General features: G+C 38.7%; 1 protein-coding gene across 1 annotated transcript; it reads left to right on the forward strand.

Moving 5' to 3' along the window:
• Positions 1–1811: 1811 nt before the first annotated feature.
• LOC119903918 (pyridoxal kinase-like) lies at positions 1812–13907 on the forward strand. Its single transcript, XM_038720221.1, has 11 exons — positions 1812–2064; positions 2985–3039; positions 8897–9001; positions 9197–9280; positions 9638–9672; positions 9971–10056; positions 10278–10323; positions 10423–10534; positions 10745–10881; positions 10991–11057; positions 11495–13907. The coding sequence occupies exons 1-11, from the start codon at positions 1984–1986 to the stop codon at positions 11620–11622; spliced, it is 936 nt and encodes a 311-aa protein (XP_038576149.1). The 5' UTR covers positions 1812–1983; the 3' UTR covers positions 11623–13907.
• The last annotated feature ends 1074 nt before the right edge of the window (positions 13908–14981 follow it).

Raw genomic sequence — 14981 nt, forward strand, 5'->3', positions numbered from 1 at the left:
AAGAACATCATTGTTAACGCACACAAGAAAAGTAATCAGTCAGCCTTCAGCTCAGCCTTCAGCTCAACCACCTGGCTCTGGCTGTTCTCTATCCGGCCTCTGTGCTGCTCACCCAGGTGTCAGGGGCAGTGTGCTTTGTGGTCTTTTTGAGTCCTCTTCTGAAACTCACTGCCCCTGATCTCACCTATCTCACTGAGACCTGAGCAGCATCAGGGTTGGCACGTTTATATAAAGTCTTCCCACTTCAGTTGGATAGGTGAATTGAGTGTTTGTGATTGTCAGTTTAAAGCCTAGGATGATTCAATTTGGTTGCTGTGCTGGTGTGATAATGCAGGGTGCTGCAGGCTGGTGATGTATGCTAACTTCTCACTGCTATGCACATACTGTGCCCATGTGTATGAACATAGGCTACATTTATAGACAGACAAACATACATGAACCTAGTACCAAGGCTTATTTGACTCTAGTAAGCCTCATTTTAAGTAGGTCCATTTTTATGTCCTTCTCTGTAATATGCAACTAAAATTTTAATGTAAAATGGAACCTCTCTTGGAATATTGTGTTTGTGCTTTACACCCTCTACTGTGTGTTGGCTTTTTTATTTCATTTACCCAGATACAAATCAAATCTTTGCTGTCTTGTGCCCTCTAGTGGTAACCAAAACACTTCTCTCAATTAATCTGAATCACAAAGAGTTATTCAAATTGCTAAGAGAATACATGACAGTAAGTTGTCTTTTACATTTGGCCCAATACACAACTGAATACAATTAAATCTGTGCGTGGATTTTATTATTATTATTATTTGTAATAGTAGTAGTATTGTTGTCAACTCAATTCTATTGTGAATCATTGTTTTTATTTTTTACAGGTGCTGTAATACCAACATTTTGTTAGAAATCAAGTATGACACAATGCCATTCACTCATAATCATCATCAAGATCAGATTTGTCATAGTTAAAAGTCATGGCCGCCTTCCTTTTATCGCCATAATGTCCTATTTCTGTGTGCACTACAACGCAGGTCCTGATGCAGATAAGAAATGTCTAAACTTTTCCTTTAAAAAAAATTATTAAACATTTAACCAATTTGAATTGTTTAGAAACGTTTCTATTGTGCTCTATATGCTATGTAGGCCCATTACTCAACAAGGTTGTGTAAAGGAACATAGTGTAAAAGTAAAGGTCATAGTGTATGCATTGCACAATAAAAAATATATTAATTCAATAATCCATTCATTCATTTTATTTTTTTTATTTAACCTTTATTTTACCAGGAAAGAAATCCATTGATATTTTTAATCTCTTTTTCAAGGATGTCCAGGATGTCCTCATTGTCATTGCATCCCGAGATCACTCTCAACTCTCAATTTCACACAACAATGACTTGCCTCACTAACATAATGGTCCAGCTTGTAATAAAGGATCAGGTTCATAATTTTTCAAAATAGCCAGGTGTCTCTTTGTGTTACATGTAACTTTGGAAGATGTCCACTCGCACTGTGCAACACTGATGCCTCATATTAACTTCAGGTAAAATACGCGCAGTTATATATCCCCCATCACTGACATTGAAAGGGCGTTAAGATTGGATGTCTTAATGCACAGTATAAACAGGGGGTATGATTACAGCAAGCAAATCCGCCTTTGCTTGCTGTAATCATATCTTATATCTGACTGTTGTTTTAAGATGTGCAGAAACATGAAGTGAAGTTTTTTTTCCGGCATGTAGTTTGTTTTTCCCACATTCCTCCTGAGCCTTTCAATGCATCAGTTTAGGTGCCCTTACAGTTGCCTGAATAAAAACTGTCCATGTCAACTAGCAGCACCCTACACCGCATCTGCCCTTCAGTGTTGGAGTTAGTCCTCACATGCTAAGTTTCAGCGTGTCAGAGCCTCTACGCATTTTTAATGCAGCTTTAGGACTTCTCACGTCTCTTGTCTTTGTTCTGTGTTTTTAAAGGCGCTCAGTGTAATTGCGGTAATGGAGTGTCGTGTGTTGTCTATTCAGAGTCATGTTGTTAGGGGATACGTGGGGAACAAGTCGGCAACATTCCCGCTGCAGGTGAGATCTGGCTCCATAAAACCTCTCAGCTCAGGTAACAAGACGGAGGAAAAACAGCACAAAAACAGGGAAAGAAATAGATATGGAAATGCCTTTGGTACAGAGCCTGACTTCCTCATGTGTGAGAAGAGTGACATTTATTTTAACGTTATATCAAGGACGTGTTCTGACCTGGCGAAACATCTGAGGCCGTCCTTCAATTGTTTTGAATTTCCCCACTAATGGCTGTAAAGTTAAAACGCCAGACTATCCTCAAGCTCAATGAAAAATGTGCTGGAGGATGACGGCGCAAAAGCCACTTTTCAATTAGAAATTTGAGAGTTAAGTGTAGAGATATTTCCACTCCTTACACACTAACATACTGTAGCCACAGGTAGCAAGCAGTGCGAGCTGCTTTAAATGTCGTCTTTTGCATGCATGCAAGATTTTTGGATTTCATTTTCCACTCTAGGCAGCCATTGGTTTCTTTTGATTTCCGTATCAGTCAAGTGACTTACCACAAATCAGTTATTTTGAAAGCATGTGTGTGTCATTCGCGTTATGTCAGTGTTGCATTTGAATTGTATGACCATGCACAGACAGCAAAAAGTTGACAAGATGATCTAGTTTATGGTCCTTGTCGCAAACCACAGAAATGGCCGTTTTAATTGCAGGAGAACACATTCAGAAACTATAGCATTATATAGGCTAACAGTGTCAAAATGTACTGTGATGTTATATGAAATGTACTAAAACCTATCAATATAAAAATATGTATATATAACTAAGTCTGTTTTTTTGTTGTTGTTTTTTTTTTAAAAGCAGCTCTTGGAGTAATTCACCACACTGTTTCCATAGTACAGTGAAACACAAGCTTATCTAAACAGTCTTTGTCCTCTGTATAAACAGCTGCTTCATTATTTATTTATTTTTTCTCTCAGGTGCTGGGCTTTGAAGTGGACTCTATCAACTCTGTGCAGTTCTCCAATCACACAGGTTGGCTAAGTGTTTTTAAATTGCCCCCATGTGAAAGTGATTTTTAAAAACACTTTCACAAAGTAGATTCATTTTGAGTCAAGTAGAGTAATTTTCCACTTTCTTAAAGCTGGGGTAGGTGATGTTGGAGAAACTAGCAAGAGGCAGATGTTTTTTTTCATGAACTTGAATTTTACTCTTGTTTTTTTTTATCGAAAGTGACTTACAATTGTTATACAGTATATGCCAGAGGTCACACTCCTCTAGAGCAACTAGGGCTTGCTCAGTGAAGTGTCTCAGTGGGGGATTGAGCCACACCAAAGGCAGGTGTCTTATCCATTGCGCCATCACCACCCCATGACTGGCTGTGCTTATTTACAGTGGGGAGAACAAGTATTTGATACACTGCTGACTTTGCAGATTTTCCCACTTACAAAGCATGTAGAGGTCCAATTTTTAATCATAGGTACACTTCAACTGAGAGAGACGGAATCTAAAACAAAAATCCAGAAAATCACATTGTATGATTTTTAAATAATTAATTTGCATTTTATGACTATGTATTTGATAAATCAGAAAAGCAGAACTTTGTATTTGGTACAGAAACTTTTGTTTGCAATTACAGAGATTTGTACGCTTCCTGTAGTTTTTGACCAGGTTTGCACACACTGCAGCAGGGATTTTTGTCCACTCCTCCATACAGACCTTCAGGTTTCGGGGCTGTCGTTGGGCAATACGGACTTTCAGTTCCCTCCAAAGATTTTCTATTGGGTTCAGGTCTGGAGACTGGTTAGGCCACTCCAGGACCTTGAGATACTTCTTACGGAGCCGCTCCTTAGTTGCCCTGGCTGTGTGTTTCGGGTCGTTGTCATGCTGGAAGACCCAGCCACGACCCATCTTCAATGCTCTTACTGAGGGAAGGAGGTTGTTGGCCAAGATCTCGCGATACATGGCCCCATCCATTCTCCCCTCAATATGGTGCAGTCCCCAAAGCATCCCCAAAGAATGATGTTTCCACCTCCATGCTTCACGGTTGGAATGGTGTTCTTGGGATTGTACTCATCCTTCTTCCTCCTCCAAACACGGCGAGTGGAGTTTAGACCATAAAGCTCTGTTTTTGTCTCATCAGACCACATGACCTTCTCCTTTTCCTCCTCTGGATCATCCAGATGGTCATTGGCAAACTTCAGATGGGCCTGGACATGCCAGCGCATGTCCAATGACCATCAGTGTGTTTACTAATGGTTTTCTTTGAGACTGTGGTCCCAGCTTTCTTGAGGTCATTGACCAGGTCCTGTCGTGTAGTTCTGGCTGATCCCTCACCTTCCTCATGATCATTGATACTCCACGAGGTGAGATCTTGCATGGAGCCCCAGACCGAGGGAGACTGACCGTCATATTGAACTTCTTCCATTTTCTAATAGTTGCGCCAACAGTTGTTGCCTTCTCACCAAGCTGCCTGCCTATTGTCCTGTTGCCCATCCCAGCCTTGTGCAGGTCTACAATTTTATCCCTGATGTCCTTACACAGCTCTCTGGTCTTGGCCATTGTGGAGAGGTTGGAGTCTGTGTGTGGACAGGTGTCTTTTATACAGGTAATGAGTTCAAACAGGTACAGTTTATACAGGTAATGAGTGGAGAACAGGAGGGCTTCTTAAAGAAGAACTAACAGGTCTGTGAGAGCCTGAATTCTTACTGGTTGGTAGGTGATCAAATACTTATGTCATGCAATAAAATGCAAATTAATTATTTAAAAATCATACAATGTGATTTTCTGGATTTTTGTTTTAGATTCCGTCTCTCTCAGTTGAAGTGTACCTATGATTAATAATTACAGACCTCTACATGCTTTGTAAGTAGGAAAACCTGCAAAATCAGCAGTGTATCAAATACTTGTTCTCCCCACTGTACAGTCCTGTGACAGCCACAGACCTGGATTTTTTTTCTTTTTTGTGTCTGTAGCATTTGATTTATGCTACGATACAATATGATTGCTCTCAGGATGTAAAAAGAATTTCAACAAATCTAACATAAATTGCTTCTAATATAAATTGCCACCCCAGCTTTAACAACTCGAACTTTTTATACAAATATTAGGCTATGGATTTTTGTTGTTTGTGTAGTACATAGAGTGACAGTGCAACAAAACAATGAAGTCCCTTCCCAAAAGACAATGCTGGTTTCAAAAAATCTTCATCTTTGGAAATGATTTCCTTTGACTCCACTGTGTTTTTATTTTTTTTTATATAATTGGGTGGCTAAGATGTGAGGTCAAAGGTGTTAAAGTACAGAGTTAATCATCAAAGTTATTGTACTTTGCCTTGTTAGTATATGTGGGAGGAAAAAACCCTCAGACCAGGCCAGAGGCCTTATGGGTTCTCACTCTCACATTTAGTAATCTTCTCAATCACTTCTTAACTCAGTGTGAACTGTTGTCCTTTCAGTGTAGATTGTATTGATTGGGTCCTATAGTAAGACCCACCATCTCCACCTTCACATCCACACTTAATCACTATTAAAACAATAGTGAAATTTACCCCACAAGAATTCAATATGAAAATAAAGACTTAAAGGAGACCTATTGTATTGCATTTCCAGTCCTATATTGTTGTTCTGTGACTTCTTTATAGCAGCTTTGCATGATTCAAAGTTTTTAAAAAATCATTTTCTCTTATACTGGCCCTTCAGGGAGGCCTTCATTTCAGCCTCTGTCTGAAACAAGCTGTAAATGTCTCTTTAAGACCCCCCCTCTCAAAGCCCACTGCTTGGCCAAGACCTGAAGCATGTTACCAGGACAAAACGTAGCAAAATGATTTCTTCAACGGAAGCAGAGTTGCCTCGAACACCCGGTTGTGTCTGCAAGCGCACTGCATTTTCCTGCCTTTTTATTGCCACTGTGTTTACAAACTTATCAGCTGATTGGGTAACACCTGTGACACGCCCACCAAACAGAAGAAAACATACCTCGAAGCTCATTGCAGAAGGTTGCACAATGTTGCAAGGAAACATGTTGTTTAATCCGAAAACGTTGCAAACCGGTGCAAAACGTTTTGAGATTAAACTCGCCCCCAGGCTGTTGTTGCCACTGAGCGGTACAGACAGGCTGAGAGTAGCTGTGCGGAGCTAATGACCATATATGGAATACCGGCTTTATCTAGCTATGGACTATTGGAGCCATTAGTAGGAAAAAGCTATTTCAGACAGAGCATTCAGAACAGGAGGAAATCTGAGGTTTTTGCTCACAGAACTTTCTTTTAAATACTTTTACCTCATTATTTGAAGCTCTGGCCATGTTTAACATGAACATCCAACATTGTAAAGCCCTGGATATACTTTCTTTTTTACAAGATGTAGGCATAAATGGGCATCGGCGACGCAAACGGCATTGTTCACATACCCTGGCCTTAACATTGTATATAAAGCCCTGGAAATACTTGCTTTTAACTACCAACCGCCATTAAACGCAAAACAAGAAGCAGGTCAGTAGCAGATTTAAGAAAAGGGAGATTTATGGCGGGATGTTTACAATAAAACTCCTGGAGCTAGTCCGCAATTATCGAGATGATGTCTCATTAAAATCATAACCTGCTCGAGTGTCGCTATGTTTGGTTTGTTTACGATGTGCAAATCCTCCCGAGGGATGATCTGGTACTGGTCTGCCCCCTAGTGGATTCAGGTTTAATCCTTCAGGTACACGCAACATACACAGGCAAGTATGTGAACCATGGCGTTTGCGTCGCCGACGCCTGTCTACGTCCATGCATTGTTATAAAAGCAAGTATATCCAGGGCTTTAGTTATAAAATATAGGTCTCCTTTAATGCAGCATTGAATAGATTTTGGTATTAGCAAAACATTATATATGCATAAGAATATTACAGAACATCTACGCAGGCATTCGTGTGCTGATTTTTTTTTTTTTTTTTTTTTTTTTTTTTACAATGGCTAATATTCAAACAATGGTCAATAACTATCTTAAACATCAAATGAGTAATATTCATAAATCTTAAACATATCCAAACATGTTTAAACAAAATACAAATTATTTAACATCTTTGGATGAGCTTTGTATGCATGCTTTATGACTACGTTAAATACAATCTTTTTGTTCATCTGTCTGGTTTAGAGGAGGGGATTAAGGTACTGTGTTTTACTCAAAGTTTGTTTTCTAAGAACCTCAGTTCATCTTCTTTCTCAGTTAACTCCAAATGTAGATTGGGTGTAACTGTGGGAGTGTGTTGCTTAGTGTGAAAACTGTCTTGTAGTAGTAATAATAATTTTATTTATAGGCGCCTTTCTGAACACTCAAGGTCACCTCTCAAAACATAATAAAACAGTACAGCAATAAATCGATAAAATGAACAACTATAATTACAGTGCATAAAATCAGGGTGCATAACTGTAAACATAGATTGCTGTGACCTGATAAATAGTGATCATGTGGGATATGCCACTTTAAAAAGATGTGTTTTCAGGCGGGATTTAAAAATGGAAAGCAAGTCATTGTTGACGATGTCTGTTTAATCTTTTTAAAGGACATTTGATGCAAAGACCTCTATTAGAATAGTGTAAAATATGAATATAAGTGTGATTTTCTTTCTTTAAACTTAGTTTGTAAGGAATAAAATCTACAATTAACCTTCCAAACAAAAAACACACAACATAGCATACGTCATACTGAGTCTAACAATGGGGACCAATTACTGGGTAACACAACAACTAACTAAAGAACTACATAGATATACTTACATAAAGATAATACTCATTACTAGAAAGGTCTATATGACAAAACTCATATAATTTAGTTATTTTTTAAATTTTGTACTAGAAATGTCAATGTCAAAAAAACCTTTGTAAAATACCTTTCTGTAGCTGTTGTTGCTGCTGTGTAAATGATAAAAAGGTACTTGGATGTCCAGCCAGAAATCTTTTCCTCTGGCTGTATTAATCAACATCTTTATAATGAAGCATATCTGTGGGATAATGATAGCCATTTGTGCAGTGGAACAGTAAAAAGGTTGCTCTGCCTTTTGCATCATTAATGAAAACAACATGAAACTGTATTTCTTAAGTTGAAACTTGGTTGGCTGAACCACCTGCAGAGAGGGATAGGATTATAATCGGGGATTCATGTGCCAAAGCATGTGAAGAATGTGCTTTCACCACAGGAGCAGGAGACATTTTCACAAAACACTTTAAATCAGTATATACATCTGCTCTTCTGTAAGAGGAAACTGGCCAGTGTTGAGCATTTGGACTTTAATAGTGTAGACTGCAATCCTACTTTGAGTATGTGTAAACAACATTAATATTCAGAAACTGCAGAGAAAGCATTCATGTAGAGCTTTCCCTCTAACCACAGCACATGCCTCTACTTGGCCTCCAGCTTTCTGTTAAGTCCAAGCTGCAGGAGGTGCCTCCGCTGGCTCGGGGTCAGGTTTGGGCTCTGTGTGAACTCTTGTGTTTCTGAGGAATATACCAAAGTGTGTTTGTGTGTCCAATCATTTGCAGTAAGAACAGCTTGTGAGGGTGTAATCTAGGTTAATGGTGAAACCAGACAAAGAAAGGGGGAAGCTGCCAGCCAGGAAACAGGCAAATCATTCAGTCAGTGCGGGAACCCCGTTTGGCCCGGGACACCGCAGAGAGGAGAGGGACCTCAGTAGAGGGAGCAGGGGGGGATGGGAAGACAGAGCATGAAAACGCTTTGATTCACAGCGGTGCTAATAAAATATTACATGTATGTTTTCCTGGGTTTAAGTAGTGCTAAAGTATCACGATACCCCATGGATCCTCAAAGTGTTGTAAAACATCTTGACTTTTTGTTTTCCACAGTGATTTGTCTTGTAATTCTGAATCTCCACTCTCCCTCTTGAATCCTAGGCTACGCCCACTGGAAAGGGCAAGTACTGACCGCAGAGGAGCTCAATGTGCTATATGAGGGCATTAAGCTCAATAAGGTGAACCACTATGACTACATCCTCACAGGTGAGTCTCTGAGCAGTGTATACTTGTAAAGAAAAGTGGATGTGAGGAAGCCCCAACATGGTGGCATGGACCTTGAGCAGCTACATTTTATGGCGGCTGTGTTTTGCCCTATATCAGAAGACACTGAATTCTTCTCCAACAGCAGCCTCCGTAGGACATTTTCTCTTCATTGTCATTACACTTTCATCTCCCAAGGGTACAGCCGGGACACGTCCTTCCTGGAGACGGTGGTTGATATTATTCAGGAGCTGAAGGACGCCAATCCAAGCCTGGTATATGGTGAGTGTACACTGTACGATTCACATTGCAAATTGGAGTATTGGTAGTGGATGAATATGGGTTGGTCGATGGACAAAAGCACTATTCGATCAATCTTTACAAGGGAAAATACCAAAGATTCCCTAATTGTAGCTTCTCCTTTGTGACAATTGGCTGCTTTTCTTTGTATTAAGTGATTGTAAACTGCATATCTGTGGGGTTTCAACTGTTGGTCTGATCAAATGAATAAATTGATGACATCTCTGACATGTAATAGATCAAACAGTTAATCGATAACGCAGATTAATCGATAATGTAAATAATCATTAGTTACAGCCCTAGATGAGTCCAAAGCTTAACTTGTTTTTTGTTTTCCAGTTTGTGATCCTGTTATGGGAGACCACGGTGCTATGGTAAGCATCCAATTCTCCTTGATCATCTTTTTGAATACATTCTTTTCCTGCACATTATTCATAAAATGTACTTAAAATTTAGAACTAACACTAAAATGTATACAATATTTAGTCTATGCAACTAACTGTAGCAAAATCATCTTCTGTCTTTCATTCATATTATAATAAATTGTTTTTATTTTGGAAAATCCATCATTCTGAAAAAGTAGGAGTCAGTTGCAAGGAGGTTAAAAACTGCATGGAAACCCAGTTTTAAAAAAGTGGAATAAAATGGTTGTTTTTTTTCTGTCTGTTTCAGTACGTTCCAGAGTACCTGCTGCCAGTCTACAGGGACAAAGTAGTGCCTTTGGCCGACATCCTCACTCCCAACCAGTTTGAAGCAGAGTGAGTGCACTTCCAATGATCAGAAATAAAATTAATTGTGGAGAATACAACTTTCCATGAAAGCCAGCCTGTAAAAAAAAAAAAAAATTGGGGGGACTAATTTAGCATTAGTAGCTAATAGGGAGATAATGTTGTTTAAATGTTTTATTATGTGGGTGAGGGAAAGAGTATGTGTCTTCCTCTCATTGGTACATCTGTGACTAGTGCCCTTCTTCATGCAGGTTATTAACTGGAAGAAAAATCAACAAGGAGGAAGACGCTTTAGAGGTGAGTATTGCACGTATTTGTCATTGTGCTGTTTCTAATTTAGTACCTGACACCAGAAAGTACAAAGCTTGAACAAATGGGACCCCTCCTACTCTCCAGGTGATGGACTTGCTTCATAAAATGGGTCCAGAGACTGTGGTCCTCACTAGTACAGACCTGCCCTCGAAACATGGGGACCAGTTCCTGGTGGCCCTCGGGAGCCAAAAAATAGGTAAAGTGCCAGACCAACTTTCTCCGGACAGAACGTTTATTTACTGCTGTTTAGAAGACATTTTGAGATGTAAGTCTTTATTTTTTTATTTCTGGTGGAGGAATGTTTACATCATTACATGCAAGGCCACACAATAGTGATCATTGGGGATTTGATGCTCTTGTCTAGTGCAGTAGTTGTTTATCACCACCCTGTGTGTCCTCACTGTAGTGAAACCAGATGGGACCAACACCAGTCAGAAGATCTGCATGGACATCCCTAAAGTAGATGCTGCATTTGTGGGGACAGGAGACCTGTTTGCTGCCTTGTTGCTAGCCTGGACTCACCATCACCCCAACGACCTGAAGGCCAGTAATACACTTTTGACTTTTCACTCAAAAAGCTGATGGAATCTGGTCTAATTATGTTGCCACACCGCTTAATAAATTAATTCCAATTTCCTCCTGTCTTCCACAGACTGCCTGTGAAAAGACTGTTTCAGTCATGCACCATGTCATTAAGAGGACCATTACTTACGCCAATGGTAAGGTTTTGTGTTTATTGACTTCTGCATGTGGTCATGTGGTCTCTCTGCTTAATCTTGAAGTTGTTTGCTTGAAATAAAGGAATACTGTTTGCTCCCTGTTGCTGTTGATACTATAGTTAGACACCATACAATAGTAATATGTCAACCAGTAGTGTGCATCATGTAGGGGCCACTGGCATCATCTTATTAAAACAATTATTGAGATACACAACTTAGTTTATTAAATTACTCAATTTGGTTTTGCTAGTGTTAGGTATTGAGTAAAAGTGAATTACATGTAGACTGAGGCACACAAGTAATGTCACAACTGGTTCTCTTATGATTACATGTAAAAAGGCACAATAGGATTAACAGCCTTAGCGTTCACTGAGACAAGAATTGACTGCTACGTGGACCAGTCCAAAAAACTGCTCTTCTTCTCATCTCTATTTCAGAGATGGCCGGACCTGGGAAAAGGCCCAGTTCCGCACAACTGGAGCTGAGGATGGTTCAGAGCAAAACTGACATCGAGAATCCTGCCATTGTAGTGGAGGCTAAGGTTGTACAGAAGTCCTCACACTGAAGACAACGTAGCGTTTTCACGAACATTCGCATCGTGCTGGTACAAATCTGCTTCAGATCTGGGCGGTGCGCCAGACTAATGTAGGATTTTCACATCAAAGACTGTCACGTGTCTCTGCCTTACAGAATCTCTGGGAAAGAGAACTATGTTTTCATGAGAGGAGTCAGCAGGATTTGCTGTACATGTACATTCTGCTCACAAACACTGGAACCACTGCCATATGTGTCTGTGCTATGGCCTTTGTAGACATCATCTACAACGGTCTATTAGGGCCACTGTAGGTTTTTAAAAAAAACGGTAATATTCCCCAAAAAAACTCTCCAAGATTAAAGTCATAAATCTGAGAGAAAAAACATTGATTTTCTCTGAGATTAAAGAGGTAAATTTACGAGAGGAAAAACTCACAAATTCACAAGATAAAAAAATATTCAGAGATTATAAAGTCATACATTTGCTAGAAAAAAAATTAAAAATTCAAATGTGCTTATATTATTAAAGGCTTTGTACTCTTTTAAAAGCAGGGTATGCAGATGTTAATAAAACAGCTGTCACATACGTCTACTTACACCAAACAAACAGTATTATGATGAGATGATGTGACACACATGTGGTTTTGTTGCAGTCCCTCATATTTGCCTAATTTTCCCGAATTATTTCTCATAGATTTACTACTTTAATCTCGGAAATTTTAAGTTTTTCTCCGAATATTACCCCCTACCCCAGCTCTGTAATTTTTAAATGTTATGTACAAAGGCCCTAATATTCCATTGTACAGAATCTGCCCTTCAAAACAAAAAAAGAACAGTAGCCAACTATGTTTAGTTTTTAATATAGTGTAACTGTACTTGAATCCCCATTAACATTGTGAAAATAATTTCTTACTGTAAAGCAACTCCTCTCAATTTAACTGAATAGAAAAATACACAAAACCAGTGATGCATGCTTGACCATGCCTCTACTTGTTTTGGCTTTGATCGTAGATAAGGACTAGTCCTATGTACTTGGAGTGTGTTGCTCACAACACATGATAAGCACATCATTATACTGTCTAAATATATCAAAACATAATGCGTTTCAGATTCACAAGGCATTTTATTACATTGTGTGTTTTCTGAAATGAATATTAAAAAATAGGTATGAATGCATGCAGTGTGCTTATAATGCACTTTGGTGTTTTATCATGCACTTTAAAAGCAGAATGAGTAGGATTTGTTGATTGCGATTTCTAAACACAACATTCAAAGTTGGGCCTATACATGGAAAAGACAATACTTAAGCAAGCTAGCTAAGTTAACCTCAGGCACCCACCTGTCCAACAGAAAACAGGTCAACTTGTCATCAGTCTTCATCCACCATCCGCTCCTTCAGTGCTCGCCAGCGGGTTAAAGCCAACGCCAGATTCACTCTGGTTTTGGAACAAACTTTGTCCGCTTAGCATTTCTCCTTTCTATATTTGTTTATTTTAGTGTTGTCTGTTTGTAGCTTGCTCTTGGTGCTTAAGATCTGTCACCTGGGCTACCTCTTTATCCCACTGTCACACTGTGCGCGCTGTTGGTGGCTGAGGGCTACACACCCACTACCCAAAGGCTGACACTCATAAATGTCCTGCACACAATAACATAAGAAAATACAAGGGAGAGGGCATGGACTCTGAAGATATCTCAGACATACACCACCACACACTTCTAATGGGTCATAAGTGATGAAAATCATACTCATTCTGCCTTTAAGTAAGGTACCACCTTAAGATGCATTAAGTGCTAAGATGTACATTGAAACTCCCACAAATGTCAAACATCTTATGAAATTAAAATGTAGTCTATACAGTTTCATTACGCCAATTGGTTTTGCTTTGAACAAATTATAACTTGTGATAAGTGATATCATGATAATAGTTGATGTCTAACATTGTTCTTTTAATCAATTTTCTGAAAAAGATTTTTTCAATTGTGCATTGAACTAGTGGATTATAAAATGTTAGCTCCATGTCTTAAACATCTCAAATTGAGGTATTTGCACAGATAATCTTTAGTACATTTACTAATGATCATTGTTTTACATTTTTGACTGTTGTCATATCTCAATAAAAGAGTCTGTATGAGAGACCATGCTGTATAATAGCCTTAAAAGGATTAGGGGGAAAAAATCATCGGTAATGAATGTAGTGTACCAATGTAAGAGTTGATCCTCACACAAATGTTAGAAATGTCAAGTGCCCATCCTTGAGCTAATGCTCTGATATAGATCAATAGAAGAAATAATAAATTATAATTATTTTACTGAAACTGTGTTTTGATTTTATTATTTACTTATTGCTAGGTTGCATGATGAGACTTCCAAGCGTGTGATATCTTTCTACTGATACCTTTTTCTTTTAGATAGACTGATTATCCTCAGATAAGTACAGTTTGAAAAGAGGTAATGTTGACAGGGAATGAGATTTTTTTTTTATTGTCTAGATTTACACTGAATACAGAGATGTAAAGTGCAGTTAATTCATGCAAACAAGTAGGTACAATTTAACCTGCAAACTTCAGTTATCACTAAATTGTCCTTCAGAATAAATGTAAAAATATTTAATGGCATTTGATCTTATTCATATATTGCAAGCAGGATAAATGAGAAATCAGATATGTGCTTTTAATTTGAAAGAGTACAGAAATAAGAGGGGAAAAAAGAAGAAAGACAAAGAAGTCAGCTGCCAACTACCTACTATACTGTGTGATTACAGCCAGGTGACAGCTCTGTTTTGCCAACACTAATCCACACCATGTATAGCCAGCATTAACCCAAATAACCAGACAGCACAGTATGTCAGCCCAACTGTAAACTGAGTACAGTTAGCAAAGATAGGATAACACATCTATTTGTGGGCTCTATCTACAAGGTAACCTCAATGAGAAATTCCAGGTTTCATTGATGAATTATGTTATCAATAGACATGCCAGATTTGTCACAGAAGGTCACTGGGTTTATGTGTACAAAAGGTTTACTAATCCCTCAGCTTGTCTCACTTCCAATTTATGCTGCAGCTATGCAAAAACACCAGCAGAGGGCTAAAGTCGATCAAACATGCACACCTACTCAGGGTGTTGAGATTTAGCTGAAGACAGTCCTGCCATGTGTTGATATATCCAATATGTCATGTTTCATATAAAGAATGGTACTTCTGGATTACATGCGATTTGTAAGGTACATGTTTTGAATAGTAGGGTTTAATTTTCTCATTCTGAGACAAATGTATATTTTCTATTCCAAAATGTAATTTAAATATGAGAGAAAGTTCTTATAGTTGTAATAAAAGAAAGAGCATGTGTTATGAACTGAGTCAAAGAGGTCAAGGGAATCAGTAATGTACG

This window comes from Micropterus salmoides, unplaced genomic scaffold, assembly GCF_014851395.1.
Source record: "Micropterus salmoides isolate LMB-PRFRI ecotype aquatic unplaced genomic scaffold, ASM1485139v1 Ms_hic_scaffold_15, whole genome shotgun sequence".
Lineage (NCBI taxonomy): Eukaryota > Metazoa > Chordata > Actinopteri > Centrarchiformes > Centrarchidae > Micropterus > Micropterus salmoides.

Coding starts and splice junctions, on each gene's coding strand:
- LOC119903918 (XM_038720221.1), top strand. CDS start 1,984: ATGGAGTGTCGTGTGTTGTCTATTCAGAGTCATGTTGTTAGGGGATAC. Junction 9,002..9,196: donor CTATGACTACATCCTCACAG/GTGAGTCTCTGA, acceptor TCATCTCCCAAG/GGTACAGCCGGGACACGTCC. Junction 10,535..10,744: donor CCTCGGGAGCCAAAAAATAG/GTAAAGTGCCAG, acceptor TCCTCACTGTAG/TGAAACCAGATGGGACCAAC.